At 48.4% G+C, this 14871-nt stretch overlaps 1 protein-coding gene across 1 annotated transcript; it reads left to right on the top strand.

Moving 5' to 3' along the window:
- The first annotated feature begins 420 nt into the window (after positions 1-420).
- CYP27C1 (cytochrome P450 family 27 subfamily C member 1) lies at positions 421-14314 on the top strand. The gene is given in 9 exon segments (XM_071215995.1): positions 421-450; positions 1866-2019; positions 4078-4238; positions 8651-8714; positions 8717-8807; positions 10342-10420; positions 10892-11077; positions 14199-14283; positions 14286-14314. Coding segments are annotated over 9 exon segments (879 nt in total).
- Positions 14315-14871: the final 557 nt, after the last annotated feature.

The following is a 14871-nucleotide window of genomic DNA, read 5'->3' as shown; positions in this document are numbered from 1 at the left end:
ACTAAAAGAAAAAAATTGAAATAAATGGACAGATAAAACACTCAGGGATGAGAACACTCAGTATCATAAAATATAGCAATTCTCCCCATATGTATCAATTCACTGCAATCCCAACCAAAATCTCAAATGATCTTAGACGCAAACTATTATGTGCTGCCTAAGCCATTTATTTAATTATACTAGTCTCCCTATTTCTTTTCCATTTTAAAGTTTTGAGTTTCTGGCCCCTTTTCTTTCCCTGCTCACTAAAGAAGTTCTAGTATTTAGTCTTGGAAACAAGAGGCCTTTATACAAAGATGACTAAATGATGAATAAATAAACAAAATGTGGTATATATATTTTGTTTTGGAATTTTATTCTGCCATAAAAAGGAATGAAGTCCTGATACATGTGACAACATGAATGAACCTTGGAGACACCATGTTGGGTGAAATAAACCAGACAAAAAAGGTCAGTTATTGTTTGATCTCACTCACACAAAATAATCAGAATATGCGAATTCATAGAGTCAGAAACTAGAGTGCAGGTTACCAAGGGCTGGGGTGGGTGTGAAATGGGTAATTAATTGGTGGAGAGTTTGTATTTGAGGTGATGGAAAAGCCTTGGTCACGAATGATGGTTGACAGTAGTACAACATTACGAATGTAATTAACACATTAAATTATATATTTGAAGATAGTTAAAATGGGAAATTCTAGGTTGTATGTTACCAAATTAAAGTCATTAAGCAATGCCATAGAGACGTTTATCCTCCACAGTGCTGACATGAGCCAGTTATATCACTCCTGCTTCCCAGATGGGAAACTGAGGCAGAGAAAAGAGCTTGTTCAAGGTTGCTCTGTCCTCCTCTTTTTAGCAGCAGAAACTTGGTCTCAAATGCAGGACTTTTACACTCAAGATTCCATTCTTCTAAATACTACACTCTGCCATCTCAATACAGTATACATTTTGTGTCAGCACAACTTTCAATAGCTTTACATTTAGAGGACACTGATTACCAAGTCTTTTTTTTTTTTTTTAAAGATTTTAATTTCTCTCCCCTCCCCCCACCAGTTGTCTGCTCTCTGTCTCTATTTGCTGTGTGTTCTTTTGTCTGCTTCTATTGTCAGAGGCACGGGAATCTGTGTTCTTTTTGCTGTGTCGTCGTACTGCGTCAGCTCTCCGTGTGTGTGGCCCCACTCCTGGGCAGGCTGCGCTTTCTTTCGCGCTGGGTGGCTCTCTTTACGGGGCACACTCCTTGCTCGTGGGGCTCCCCTATGTGGGGGACACCCCTGCGAGGCAGGGCACTCCTTGTGCGCATCAGCACTGAGCGTGGGCCAGCTGCACACGGGTCAGGAGGCCGGGGGTTTGAACTGTAGACCTCCTATGTCATAGCCGGATGCTCTATCCATTGATCCAAATCCCCCCTCTTTAGTTTTAAAAAAGCTTTCGATTACATAACTGTTACAATGAAATATAGGGGATTCCCTGTATGCCCCAGGCCTCCCCCTCCCACACTTTCCCCCACTCACAACATCCTTCATTCGCGTGGTACATTTGTTACACGTGACCACACATTGAAGCACTGCTGATAAGCATGGTCTAGAGTTGACGTTGTGCTTTACACTTTGCACCCCACAATTTTGCAGGTTTTGACACAGTGTATAACGGCCTATATCTGTCGTTGCAGTGCCATGCAGGACGAGTTCCATGTCCCCAAATGCCCCAGTACCCCATAGTTCCCTCTCCCTCCCCCAGAACCTTTGGCGACCCCTGCCCCCACGTCCGTGTTACAAGTTAGAAGACGGTTTGGCAACTCCCCTTCCCATGTAGGAGTGGCCGCCGTCCTTTACGAGCAACGTCTGGGCGGCCTGGGGCGCCCCTAGGTGCCATCCACCGTGGGGTACACCGAGGCCCGGAGCTCACGTTCAGCCAGCTCAAGACCTTTGCATGCGCAGGCGCCCTCCCCGGTGGCTGCGCCCCTCACCCCGAAACCCTGGAGAGGGCTCTGCTGGTCCTGGGACGGACTCTTCAAATTCAGTAAGAGAAGAACTGAGGGCCCTGAAATATAACCATAATTGCCCACCTTTCCTGCTGGTCATATATTTAATATGGCAAGGGATGACCTGTTACGCTACATGGCGTTACTTGGTGCGTTAGTCAGCCAGAGGCTGCTGATGCAAAGTACAGAACCTGTTGGCTTTCAGGAAGGGTATTTATGTGGGGTAGAAGCTTAAGCTTACAGTTACAAAGTCCCAAAGAGAAAGGGTATTTATGTGGGGTAGAAGCTTACAGTTACAAAGTCCCCAAGAGTCCAGCATGAGGTACCATAAAAGGTACTTTCTCACCCAAAATCTGTTGCCACGTGTTGAAGCAAGATGGCGGGCGATGTCTGCGAGGGTCCAGCCTCCTCTTCCTCTCAGGCTCCGTGAGTCCACTTCTTCAGGCCTCAGCTGTAGGCTGGCACAGGGCTGCTCTCTCTGCCTCTGGGGCTTGTTTCTTTCCGGGCGCAGCTGCTCTTCACAAGGTCACCTGTAAACGACCAGCTCCCACCAGGGCCCTGGGGCCACGTTCTTTCCTCTGCGCCTATTCTCCTGTGTTGTTGATTGAGCGTCCACAACCCTGCACGCCCTAACGACATGGTCAAATCGAAGCCTTCGTCTTGATATAATAAAGTAAAAGTGAAACCTCTGAATTTAATACAACCAAAGCGGTATCACGCCCAGAGGAGCAGGCCAGTTTACAAGCATAATATCTCTCTTTGGAATTCATAAATAATACCAAACTGCTGCACTGGTATTCGTGAACTCTTAGATTGGTTTGTCAAATAAGCAGAAAGCAGGTGGGTTGTTGCCAGAAAGTCACAACCGAGTTTTTATTTTAAATATTATTTTTAATTTTAACAAACACACCAGAAGTGACACAGTTCAGTAAGCGCAGTTTGTGGGAGATGACACCTGTAGTGCAATAAGCCTGACATCGTTTAAAACGCACCTAGCGTTTCAGGCCCCTGGCACAAGCACTTCAGCGTTCTCAGTCAGAGCTTTCTGCAAGGAGACAGATTCATTGTTGCTGACTTGGTAGAATGAGCCAAGGAAAACCACTTTCGTTCAAACTCAACATGAGACCACAAAGTAAGGAGATTGGTTTTCTTTTTTTCTTTTTTTTAAGATTTATTTATTTCTCTCCCCTCCCCCCACCCCCCCACCCCGGTTGTCTGTTCTCTGTGTCTATTTGCTGCATCTTCTTTGTCCGCTACTGTTGTCGTCAGCGGCCCGGGCATCTGTGTTTCTTTTTGTTGCGTCATCTTGCTGTGTCAGCTCTCCGTGTGTGCGGCGCCATTCCTGGGCAGGCTGCACTTTCTTTCACACTGGGCGGCTCTCCTTACAGGCGCACTCCTTGCGTGTGGGGCTCCCCTATGCGGGGGACACCCCTGCGTGGCACGGCACTCCTTGCGCGCATCAGCACTGCGCATGGGCCAGCTCCACACGGGTCAAGGAGGCCCGGGGTTTGAACCGCGGACCTCCCATGCGGTAGGCGGATGCCCTACCCACTGAGCCAAGTCCGCTGCACTGGTTTTCTTAAGTGGCTAAAAAAAAATTTTTTTATGATAAGTTCCCAGCAAAAAAAAAAAAAAAGATTTCCCAAACGTTTAGAACAACACTAACACTGAAGGAAGTGTCTGTCGTATGGTATCTTTTGAGGGTCGGCGCTCATTTGCATTTGTAAGTTATGATGTTGATAAAATAGCTCTTAGCTCATGGCCTGTTCCCACTCCTCACTTCAGTCTCCCTTCTGGAGGCATCGTGAAAAGTCTACTTTGTTGTTACTCCTTATAAATGGCTTTTACTGGTATTTGATTAGTGAAGCTATTTGCTTTACAGATAATTTCCAAAAAAGAAAGAGATGTTGAGCTTTCCATTCATTTGCTTGCTACTTGGCGTGAAGTTCCAAAAACGACGGTCTGTCGGTCTGGCTTTTCCTGAGCCTCGGCCAGTTCTCACTTGTGGTATTAGGAGGACCTCGAGGGGCTCGAGACTGAAAAAATAGTTATCCTCGGCCAGGACTCCTTTCAGAAGAAATGCTGTTTCCACACAGGCCAGATTCACGTTGCCAGCGCGTTAAGGGACATGTGGCACCAAGTGGAGCGAGGCGAGGGGTGACCGGGGCCTGCTCGCGCGCCTGGTCCCGGGTGGGAGCTGACGCTGGAGGACGTCCACGCAAGCGTGGCGGAGGTGCTGCTGGCCGGCGTGGACGCCGTGAGCACACGGGCGCCCGTTGCTTCCACGAGCCCGCACGGCCCGGCCCGGGGCCTAGCCTGGGAATCGGGGGCCCTGTCTGCTTGTCAGGCAGACCCCGCTGTTGGCAGGAGCAAGCTTCGGCTTCGCTGCCGAGGGTTTCCCGGAGAAGCTCTACTGTCTTAAAAAGTACAGATAAAGTGGAAAACTCAGGTTGCCAATGAATTCTGGGAAAAAAACACAACAAAAAAACTCAGCTACAATTCCTTTGTCACACACATAGGCACACAACGTGACATGAGTTTAAAAAGTTTAAATTGCATTCCTGATTTTTCATTTTTATTATTTTAATTTTGATGGAGGTTACATAAAAATGTAGAGAGTAGCCCTATGAGCTGCAGTCATTATCCAGCTTCACCGTCATCAGTAATCTTATTTAATCCTCCATCCTTCTTTACCTCACACCATGTCCTTGCTGTGTGATTAAAAAAAAGAAATCCAAACATCATACCATCTCGTTGTTCTGGGCTTCAGCATATACACATCTATTTTTCTGATTTGCAAAACATTTTGACCATTGTTTCATATTATTATAAATGAAGAAAGCACATACATTAAAAGCTTTTTTTATTTTTATTTTTTATGTATCATTTAAAATATTCCAGGCCCTGGTAAACTCCTCAGTTCATTTCGTGAAGGCACATAACCTGAAAACCAAAACCTGCTAAAGAAGAGTATAAAAAAAGAATACTAGTAATCGGCTTGGCTTATGAATATGTATGCGTTTGTGTATGTACACGTTTGTACATATTTACAAGTTCTAAATAAAATACTAGAATAAAATCCATCAGTGTAGCAGAGGCATAATATGTACTATGAACGTTTAATTCCAAGAATTTAACTGCGGTTCAATAACAGAATGAAACAAGCCCTGCCATTTGAATTGGCGGGAATTCCACATGCTGTTATTAAGTGAGAAAAGAAGATGCTGGGAAGTGTGTGCACTGTGTTCCCATTAGCAAAAAAAACCTGTGCCCACCCCCCACCTCTGTTTGTGCATGGATGTGTTGAGAAGTCACATGGGTTACTTGGCAGGGGGTGGCACAGCGAGGGTAGGGGGCCCACTTCCTTCTAGAAACGTGTGGATACCAGGATTCATTTATGAGAAACCACGTACGCGTAAGGTGTGTATACAGAGACATTTAGCCATTTGCTAAAAGGGGCCGTGAGGCAGGTGAGAGCTGGGTCGGGCATCCAGTGACTGGTGGCAGGAAACTAGGGGAGCGCTGAGCTGGAGTGGGGTGTTTCTGTGTTCCTGTTGGAAAGGTAATTAGAATTTGCCTAGTGCTCTACTCTTTGGAAAACACCCCCCCAAACACCTCTGTATTCTCACAGCGTGTTCTAAGGTGGGAAACTCAACAACAAGGCTGGTCACCTCAAAGTTTTTCTGTTACACGAGTGCTCCCCAAACTTGAACAAGGCACAGCCTCCCTTTTATGAGGAGAAAACACCTGAGGGTTCACTTAGATTATTTTTACTATAATGTGACTTAATCATGGAAAAGCAAAATCCTTCGTACCGACTTTTTCTTCTCATGGATCTTTTACAATGACAACAAAAAGATATGTACATTAAATGCAAATTAAATGATATAGTCTGTGAAAATTCCAGTGAATTATCTGAAAGCGAAGGGCGATGTGGGCTTGCTCAAGCCAAATCACCCCTGTACTGAAGAAGCAAGAGGCAAAGCGCTGATTTGGATGTTCTTTGCCTCTTGCCCCCTGCTGGAAACTAAGAGCATCACAGTGACAGCCAGTGCAGAAGGAGCCTGTTCTCTCTAGCCAAAGCAAGCCAGCGAATCTGTCAGGAGCCAAACTCTTACACTTCACATTGGCTTTTTAACATGTCATTAAAAAACCCCGACTTCATTCTGGTATGTAGTTTATGTGCACTAAACTGCATCCATTTCAGCTGTGCAGTTTGGTAAGTTGTGTGTGAAGATATAAGTCATTTGTGAAACCTCCACCACAGTCGAGATGCTGCACATCTCCTCCAGCCCCGAAAGTGCCTCAAGCCCCCTGATAATCTGTCCTCCCTACACCCAAGAAACCACTGCTTTTTTGTGTGGAGGTACTGAGTATTAAACCCAGGCCCTTGTGCGTGGGAACCAGGCGCTCAGCCACTGAGCTACAGCCGCTCCCCGGCGAGGGCTGGCTTTCTGGTTTGTTTTGTTTGTTTTCTGGAGTTACCAGGGATTGAACCTGCAAGCATGGGAAGCAGGCGCTCAGCTCCTTGAACTGCATCTCCCCCACCGTTGCTCTTTTTGTCACTCTACATTACTTTGCATTTTTCTAGAAACTGGTATAAATGGAACCACACAGCATGTATTTGTTGGTGTCTGGCTTTTGACTTCGCCCATGATTTTGAGATGCATCCGTGCTGCTTTCTGTGTCAATGCTTCATTATTTATCACAGCTCAGTCGTTTTCCATTGTATGGCTGCCCCACATTTTATTTTCCCACAAAATGTGATTTTAAGGGAAAATCTTTTTCTTATCTTCCTAAGAATCATCTAAACTATTTCCTTATCATTTTATGCATATCTGCTACAGGGAAATGATATCAATATGGCCTATTTAAGATTATTTTTTAGATGAAAGAAAAGGCATTTAGAGAGTATAGAATTTCCTTGTTTCCAAGAGTGTGAAATCAGTGACGTAGATAATAGTACCAGTTTTAGTGCTCCTGGTACCTGGGAGAATAATACATACATACATCATCATCATGATAATACATTCTCAATAGATGTTATTCTTCAGTCTGAGAAGTGGTATAAAAATGATAGTGCTTTCCACAAATGAGTGATTTAATCCCTTTACGTTGACTTTACTTGATAAATGTATGGGAACAATGACTAACCCATAATCCTTTAGCAGCTAGACTTCTTCCAGCTTAGGGCAGCCAGAGTAGATCTAGCCCAATCATTTTTTTTTTTTTGTAAGATTTTATTTATTTATTTAATTTCCCCCCCTCCCCCGGTTGTCTTGTTCTATGTGTCTATTTGCTGCGTCTTGTTTCTTTGTCCGCCTCTGCCGTCGTCAGCGGCACGGGAAGTGTGGGCGGCGCCATTCCCGGGCAGGCTGCACCTTCCTTTCACGCTGGGCGGCTCTCCCTACGGAGCGCACTCCTTGTGCGTGGGGCTCCCCCACGTGGGGGACAACCCTGCATGGCACGGTACTCCGTGCACGCATCAGCACTGCGCATGGCCAGCTGCACACGGGTCAAGGAGGCCCGGGGTTTGAACCGTGGACCTCCCATGTGGTAGACGGACGCCCTAACCACTGGGCCAAGTCCGTTTCCCTAGCCCAATCATCTTGAGTTTGTGGGATCCCAGAAGATCAAAGGGTTCCCAGGCCGAAGAGCAACCTCGGTCCACTAACCCACTCCCCATTTTAAATTTTATGGTGGTAACATATATATAGCACAAAATTTCCCAATTTAACCATTTTCATGTGTTTAATACCGTGATATTCATTCTATTCCCGATATTGTGCTACCATCACCACCATCCATTACTGAGACTTTTTCACCACCCTGATAGAAATTCTGGACCCATCGAGCAGTAACTGCCCAGTTGCTGCTCCCTCAGCTCCTGGTAACCTGTAATCTAGTTTCTGACTCTGCTTTTTCTGGGTTTTCACGTAAGTGGAATCATCCAACATTAGTCCTTTTCGGTCTGGTTTCTTTCCCTCAACATCATGTCTTCAAGGTTCATCCATGTCGTAACATGTTTCAGAACTTTGTGCCTTTTACACACCATCGCCCCTCTTTAGATTGGGTTGTTTGTCTCTCTGTTGTGGAGTTGTAGCAATTCCTTATATTTTCTGGATCTTAAACCCATGGCAGATACATGATTTATAACTATTTTCTCCCATTCTGTAAGCTGTCTTTTCACTTTCTTGATAATGTCCCTTAAGGCACAAAAGTTTTAAATCTAGACAAATCGAGTTCATACTATTTTTCCTGTTGTGGCTCATGCTTTTACTCAGGCCCCTTTTTGTGAAAATTGAGCGACTCTGCAAAGAAGGTCACAGGAAGCCACAAGGCACAACTTCCAGAATCATCCAGCATTCCTCTAAGGAGCCACTGGACAGGAGGCCTGTGGCTCTTAAATGATTTAAAAAATGTTCCATAAAGAACATTTCCTGTGGCTCTTCTTTAAAGGAGCGCTTGAATCACATAGTTGATGTTACTGTCCAAAAATATTTCTTTGTTCAATTTTTTTCTGGCATGAACTAAGGTTTGGTAAGACATTAAACTGCACGATCAAATTGTACGATGATGATTTTACAAAAGTGACCCCTTTCTGGCCTTGTGTCCTGTTTCAAATCTTTCCTCTCGGATGTTTCTGTGCCTGCTGGTTTCTTTCCGTAGACGTCGATCACCTTATCATGGGCTGTGCACCTCCTGGCGAGGCACCCGGAAGTGCAGCAGACTGTGTAGTTAAAAATTTGGGGGAGAGGCATGTTCCAGCCGCCGAGGATGTCACCAAAGTGCTGCTGGTCCGAGCTCTCCTTAAGGAAACCCTGAGGTAAATAGACGCACCAAAATCCATGTCGAATATGTATCCTTAAATCTTAATACTTTTATCAACATGATACCCTTTTGGCTTAAAAACGGAGAATGGAGCAAATTCTGCAGCTCCCCTCAGTGGCTGAACTGTCACATGGTGTGGTCGGGCTTGTGCGTTTAGGAAGAAGATATTCCCATTTCCTCTCTGCTCTTGTCAGAATACAGGAAGGCTCTTCCGTCCTGTGGGTGGAAATATGGATGGGACTTTGCAGAGCTCTTTGCAGCAGTTACCTGCTTTGGTCATTTGGTTCATCAAGAGTTTCCCACAGGGACGCGGACTTGGCCCAGTAGTTAGGGCGTCTGTCTACCACATGGGAGGTCTGCGGTTCAAACCCCGGGCCTCCTTGACCCGTGTGGAGCTGGCCCATGCACAGTGCTGATGCACGCAAGGAGTGCCCTGCCACGCAGGGGTGTCTCCCACGTAGGGGAGCCCCACGCACAAGGAGTGCACCCCGTAAGGAGAGCCGCCCAGAGTGAAAGAAAGTGCAGCCTGCCCAGGAATGGTGCCACCCACACGGAGTGCTGACACAGCAAGATGACGCAACACAAAGAAACACAGATTCCCATGCCGCTGACAACAACAGAAGCGGACAAAGAAGAACACGCAGCAAATGGACACAGAGAACAGACAACCGGGGTGGGGAGGAAGGGGAGAGAAATAAATAAAATAAATAAATCTTTTTAAAAAAAAGTTTCCCACAATGTTCCTGGGCTAATACCCCTTGGATTCTGTTCCTCTGAAGAGGAAAACAGAACAAGGTTGATTTGTTAGGAAAATATTTTGGGCTGTTTGGCTAATTACCATTCTAGTTAACAAAGTGCAGTAGCTCTTGTGTGAAAATTCTAGTTTGGACTGGAGACACCGCGCAGTAAGGCTTATTTACTTGTGGAAAGGAAGCCCTTTACTGGCCTGAGCATCGGAAGAGCTGGGTCCTGGCGGATATGACTCCTCGGGGGCTGAGGCGGTTCGGGTGGGAGGTGGGGCTAGGTGGCCAGTGAGGCTCCTCAGGCCCCTGAGATTCAGGGCACCTAAACACAGCGCGCCTTCTCGAGGAAGTGCTGTGGCAGAGCGAGGGTTAATTTGCACAGTACACACAAAAAGAATTCGTTTGAACCTGATGTGATGACACTTCAACTTGTATTTTATCCTCATTCTATAGCATGTTGCTTAATCTCGAAAAAAAATTATATAAGGAAAGTGAGAGAGAGAGATACTATGTGATTTACTGGTACTTTTATTCATAATTTTCTTAAGATCACCTTCCTGAGACAATCCCAACACAGAAGTAGCAGTTCTCAAAATGTATTTTGTAGACCCCATAGTACCTCTAGTGGCCTCTTCCTTGAAAAAGGGTCTCACACCAATTTCGGCAACTCTGAAGAGTACACCCGTCTTGGGGTTCTCGTGGTGACAGTATATCCAGGTTTTTACGTGGTTAATGAAACCTTTCCAAGTCGCACTGCCATTTCCTTTTTCATTGTCATCTTTCCAGACTGTTTCCCGTGCTGCCGGGGAACGGCCGGGTGACCCAAGAAGATCTGGTTGTCTGAGGGTTTCTGATCCCCAAAGGGGTGAGTGCGGTTGACACTGGGTGGGGGGTGGGCTGTGCAGTGGAGGCTGGAAGCTGCTTCCCTGTTGAGGAAATCCTGGCACCAGCACAGCAGTCAGCACACTTCCTCCTGCTCTGCATATAGTTCATGATAGAGACAGGCTTCAGAGGCGAGGGGCTGAATGACTCGTGTGATCTTACTGCTCTGGGGTAAACAGAGCCGCGTATTCCTGTAGCCCACGGGCCTGTGCCCTGAGAGGCACTATGGAAACGGCAGTTCCCACCAGGAGAGTCTCTGAAGGACTCAACTTGCCTTCTCAGTGGCCCCATTGCCACTCGGGGTGGGGCGTGAGCGGAAGGAGGAGCTGCCATCTTGGTTCTCTTGGGACCTTGAGTGGCTCCTCCTGGAGGGTCTCTCCAAGGGGGCTCTGACCCCTGTGCTGCTTTCGAGGGATTCCGTTCCCCCTTTTTCTGGTGTGCCTGGTTTCGTCAGACACAACTGGCCCTCTGCCACTACGCCACATCCTATGAGGATGAGGACTTCCCCGGGCCAAGGAGTTCTCCCGAGCGCTGGCTGAGGAAAGGAGACAATTTTGGCTCCATCCCCTTTGGGTATGGGGTTCGCAGCTGCATCGGGCGGAGAATCACAGAACTGGGGATCCCCCTGGTCGTGATCCAGGTAGGAGACAGGGGAGCCAGGGGTTGGCCTTTGGGTTCTGACCAAAGAGGTCAGAATTCTTTGGATTCAGAGGAATCTGGACTTTGTGGTTAAAGATCAGAATATGATTTCGTTCCTAAAAGTCATTTTTGCATTAAATCCCTTTTTACATGTTAAGACCCCGCTGCCAACAGCAGCCATTGCTACCCGTGGCTGCCCGCCTGGTTTCCTTCCTCCTTGGGCAGAGATCCCAGGTATTGAGGCCTGAAGGATGGGCAGGTGGCGCGGTGTGACAAGGAGTCCCAAGGGCACAGCTCTTTTCATCACCTGGGAGTACCCGAGAGAGGTGAAGGGAAGTTGGCTCAAAGCTGCTGGCAGCAATATACCGGAAGTGGGCTGGCTTTTACAGGGGGATCTGTTAGGGTGCGTGCTCATAGCTCTGGGGCCGTGAACGTGTCTGCATGAAGGCACCATCAGGCGGTGCTTTCTCCCCAGTGCCGGCCCGTGGCGGCGTCTGCCCGTCTCTCCCTTCTCTTTGGGCTGCTTTGCTTCAGCTTCCTCTCCTCTGGCCCAGCGGCTCTCAGCCCCTTGCTTCCTTGTGGCTCTCCCTGTCCGCCCCTGTGGCCTTTTCTCTGTCCTTGTGGGGTTCTCTCTGTGTTCATCCCTTTTATAAGGACTCGAGGAAGAGTGGACTTAGACCCCCTGGCCACGCCCTCCTGAAGTGACCTCATGCAGGAGGTCCCGCCTGCGGTTGGCTCACGCCCACAGGCGTGGATTAGCTCCCAGGACAGCACTTCCCATGGTCTGTCGAGCCTCAGCCTCCCACAGAAGGTGTCAAATAGAGGGTGTTCAAACACCGGGCGCCCTCACAACCGCCAGGGCAGCGTCTTAAAAGGAGACTCCTGGGTCCCACCCTGTGGTAGTGACTTCCTGGGTCTGGGGTACCATTCCCAGGCGAGTCTACGTACATTATGCTGGAAAAATCCCTCTCTGCTCATTTTATGAGACTTGCATAACTTTGATCTTCAAACCTGGAAAAGAGAGTACAACAAAGGAAAACTACCGGCCAATCTCATTTATTAACAAGGATAGAAAACATCGTAAATGAAAAATTGGCACACCAAATCCTTCTACATATAAAACAGAAATGCAGCCTTACCAAATCAGGTGTATTCAGGAGTAGTTGAATGCAAGAAAAATCTGTTAATACAATTTGCCACAGTAACAAATTAAAGGAAAGAAAATTATTTGACCATCCCAGAAGATAATGGATAAGATTCAGCACGCGCACATGAAAAAAGCCTCTCGGCAGTATCTTCCCCAGCCTTACAGCGCGCGTGCATGCGGGTATTGGGAAGGGAAGGGAAGGACAGCTTTCATGGGGACGTGTTGCACGTGCCCCCTTGAAATCAGGACCGAGGTACTGGTATTGCACAGACGAACGCAGTGATACGCCTCAGCTCCTTGGGAGATGAATTGCGGTGGGAGAGCGGGCTTTCTTTTCTACTTTATGTCTTCTCTGTATTTTTAGTGTTTTCCATGAGTATGTACCTTTCAGAAAAGAGAAAAGACCCACATGGCACACTGGACTTGAAGTTGGGAGACCTGTGTGTGCGCCCCCCCTTCTGCCCCCATGGGAAGGTGCAAGCAGTTCTCAAGTCAGAACAAAGGATACTTAGGGGCTTAAAGGAAGCCATCTTGCCGCCAGAACATTCTAGAACTGTCTAAAGACAAGCCACTCCAGGCCGGCTGATTAACAGTGACAGGGTGACGAGCGCCAGACTCGCCCTCACTGCAGCCGGGAGCCCAGCTGGCCCGTCTCTTGGCCCCGGCCCACCCCAAGGTCCCCTCCTGTGTCCTCTGCCTGGGGGATGGGGCTGGAGAGGGGGCACGGCAGGGCGGGGGCGGCCTGGTCACAGCAGCAGGTGTTCTCCAAACGTGTCCTCTGTCGGCTGTTCGGGCTTTATCGTGGACACCGTGGGCAGCGTGGAGGGGCCTGGTGGAAGACCAAGGTCTGAATGGCTGATGTGCCACCTGCACTGTTCTAAGGGGCAAATGGCAAGTCCTTCCTCCCCTTCTGGAGCCTACATATATTCCCTCCCCACCCCCCTGCTGAGACGGCTTCCTCGTCTGTCTACTTTTTGTATGCTATGTCTGCTTGTTGTCTCTGCTTGTTGTCCCTGCTCATTGTCTCTGCTCATTGTGTCCACTCATCTGTTTGTCTTCTTTTAGGAGGTACTAGGAACCAAACCCAGGACCTCCAGTTTGGGAGGCGGGCACCCAACCACTTGAGCCACATCCACTCCCTGCTTGTTGTGTCTGCTCACTCATCAGCTCATTACGTCAGCTCGTTTTGTCTATTCGTCTTCTTTAGGAGGCACCAGAAACCAAGCCCAAGACCTCCCATGTAGGAGGCACCCAACTGCTTGAGCCACATCTGCTCCCTACATGTCTTTCGAGCAGATTGCCCTTTGCTCCCTAAGCCTAGGGGCGACTTTAACAGGAGATTACTGCCCTGGGCTTAACGAATACTTGGGTGCTCTTTAAAACTCACAGTTTAGGTACTTTCCGGTTTTGCGCTGCCAGGCAGGGCTGGTTCTGCTTTTGACGTGTAGAAATGGGAAGTGGAATCAGAGGCCCAAACAAGTATATTTAACCGGGGGACATTGAAAAGGTGAAGTGAGCTGGATGACCCACCTCCAACAGCTCCCCCCTGTGGTCTCCTGTGTCCTGCCGGAAGGCTCTGCAGCAGCAGGAAGCCTCGAGCTTCCCTGTATTCCTCGTTCTCCCTCCTCTTCTTTTTATCTACACCTAGCACGGAAGGAAATGAGTTAGAAGTCTGGAATGGCTCAGGGAGCATCAACCCTTTGAAACTTGCTTGCTCGTCTTTGTCGTGCTGGTCTCAGCGTGGTCCGTGGACGTGGCAGACCCCTGCCCGGGCCGTTGGGCCGTTTTCCGACGACTGGCACCCCGCTGGCTCGGTGGGGTGCCGAGGGTCCTGTGTTCTCCCGGATGGACGTGTGCTGCTCGGCTCCCTAGCTGCACGGAGTCTGCAGCCATGGCAGGAGTCTCAGAGCACACGGGGCTTCGAGAATTTTCTGCGGCCCCAAATTTGAATCCTCCTCTCTCTTTCTCTTCTTAGTTGCTTCAGCATTTTGAGATCAAAACATCTCTGCGGACTAAAGCAGCTCATGCCCAAACCCACGGGCCTCTGGCTCCCGGGGGCCCACCCACGGGCGTTTCGTTAACCGAGAGTGAGCCTGATCTCGGTCCAGGCTGATGGGCAGGGCCGGCTCGCTGCAAAGCTGGGTGTCCACGTGTTGTCGGTCACCCTGCAGGAAGAAAGGGTCGCTTCTCAAGGCCGCCTACATTATCGACAGGCTTCCTGGCTCCTGGGAGACTTGTAAATCATACATTACGGAGTAAAGAAGGGGAGCGGAAGTAGCTCAGTGGTCTGAGTGTGCTTCCCATGTACGAGGTCTCGGGTTCAACCCCAGGACCTCCTTAAAACAAAGAAAACAAAGTACTGTAAAATGATTTATATTTTATTTCTGCATACCAGAAGTTGTCTTTTCTTTGAGGGCAACAGCTGTTTATAAAAACCATTGTAGGGAAGCGGACTTGGCCCAGTGGTTAGGGCATCCGTCTACCACATGGGAGGTCCGTGGTTCAAACCCCGGGCCTCCTTGACCCGTGTGGAGCTGGCCCACGCACAGTGCTGGTGTGAGCAAGGAGTGCCCTGCCATGCAGGGGTGTCCCCGAGTAGGGGAGCCCCATGTGCAAGGAGTGCACCCTGTAAGGAGAGCCGCCCAGCG

This window comes from Dasypus novemcinctus, chromosome 7, assembly GCF_030445035.2.
Source record: "Dasypus novemcinctus isolate mDasNov1 chromosome 7, mDasNov1.1.hap2, whole genome shotgun sequence".
NCBI classification, from domain to species: domain Eukaryota; kingdom Metazoa; phylum Chordata; class Mammalia; order Cingulata; family Dasypodidae; genus Dasypus; species Dasypus novemcinctus.
The sequence above is the reverse complement of the archived record's forward strand: the minus strand, read 5'-3'. Positions and strand labels throughout refer to the sequence as shown.